This window comes from Loa loa (genome assembly GCF_000183805.2).
Source record: "Loa loa unplaced genomic scaffold supercont3.953, whole genome shotgun sequence".
NCBI classification, from domain to species: domain Eukaryota; kingdom Metazoa; phylum Nematoda; class Chromadorea; order Rhabditida; family Onchocercidae; genus Loa; species Loa loa.
The window spans coordinates 1-1,637 of record NW_018109133.1 but is presented as its reverse complement, the minus strand read 5'-3'; the positions used below and the strand labels follow the sequence as shown (position 1 = coordinate 1,637).

Below are 1,637 nucleotides of genomic sequence, written 5' to 3'. Positions count from 1 at the left end.
AAGAATTCGATGAATAGGATGTGCTGCGTTATCTTCATCGATATAATCACAGTAATTAATGAATGGCGGTTGTTTAGGGGTGGCTATAGATTGCGTCCACACTATTTTTGAATTTTTGGCAAGGTCAAACTGATCGGATACATGATCGTATTGTATTTGAAAAAGGAGCTGATGAAACGGAATGGTTGATTAAGCGTCTTTCACCGTGAAAATCACTCTCAAGGGATCCTTGTTAATCCAGCTGATTGTCGAATTCCTTCAAATATAGCTTTCACTGTAGATATAACCGTTAGTAGCTACTTAAATGTCACAAATTAATATAAACTTTGTAATTATAACCTATACTCCAACAAAAGTTCCCTGAAAAAGTAATAATTGAAACTCTTTCGCTTCTCATAGTTAATGTTTGGAATTGATAGTTTTTACTTGGCCCAGTGACTATTCTTGTTCACTTTAATTTTTATTCGGAAATAGTAAATTTAACAAAATAAAACATTAACTAAATGTAGAATTTATAAAACACAGAGAAATCTCCTTTGAAATGAAATTCATTACTTTCATATGTTATCCAGCATTGATTTGTTGCTCCAATTTATTTTCTTAAAGTTTAGTCGCAAATGTTGAAATCTCAGAAAATGTTCTGGAATTTTAACATTTGTGATTAAATGAAACTCAAACGAAAAACGGTACGATTTTGACTTCATAAAAATTTCTTCCAGAGAAGTTTATGATTATTGTTGAAGTTTGTAATAGCTGATGAACGGTTGTTGTTATTGTTGTTGAAACTGTGAAAAGATGGGGTCTTTTTTGAATTGAATGGAATATGCCTAAGGAGTAAGTATTGTTTAGAAGAATTTGTGAAAACTCTTAAAATATGTAAGAGCAGAATTGTAATAGTGATTAATTATTCAAGACAAAATCCACGAAATTGTCTTATTTCTAATACTATCAAGTTATGCTACTATTTTCTCAACTTACCAAAATATCGTTAGATGTCGTTATTATTTTGACTTCATCTATGAAAGTATTAAAAGATTTTAATTTATCCGACGTAAGAGTAATAATGCAGCTCTTTTCTATTTTAATATTTTATTTATGTTTTTCTTTCTTTTTTTGTTTTCTGCAAAGGTAATTCAACGATATGTCAAGAATGAAGTAAAATTAAACTTAGTTTGGAAATTTATACACAATTCGAAATTTAAAAAAATTTCAGTTATTTCGTAGTTATATTGTGAGAGTTAAGTGTTAAGTGAGAGGTTAAGTGCATATTGTTAAGTGAATCACATCTCTAACCATTTTGTTAAATCTTATGTTGCAGTAGCTTCCAACAATGTTGAGGATAATCTCTTTGCAACTTTTTGATTAATTGATTTTGCCGAGTATTTCAAATTTATATTTGTTATCATCTTTAAATGCTATGATAAGGAGACGATAATCGGATATTTGCCTTATTTTACAGCGTATTATAACGACAAAAGCAGTATACCTTGCTAAATATATTCAGTAAGATATGAGTAAATATTAAAGTTTGAACTGTAAATTTCGGAATTAAATTTTAATTATCGAATCGTATAACGATAATCTTTGCAAAAAGAGTAGTCTTTTTGCACCTTTTTGATTAATTAATTTCGCCGAAT

The 1,637-nt window shown here is 28.9% G+C and overlaps 1 protein-coding gene across 1 annotated transcript in view; it reads left to right on the top strand.

Moving 5' to 3' along the window:
• Positions 1-372, top strand: part of LOAG_19022 (pyridoxamine 5'-phosphate oxidase) — a 4,536-nt gene extending 4,164 nt beyond the window's left edge. The window contains exon 7 of the mRNA XM_020451679.1: positions 124-372. Coding sequence (XP_020304520.1) covers positions 124-209 — 86 coding nt within the window. The 3' untranslated portion in view covers positions 210-372. The remainder of the gene's footprint in view (positions 1-123) is intronic.
• Positions 373-1,637: the final 1,265 nt, after the last annotated feature.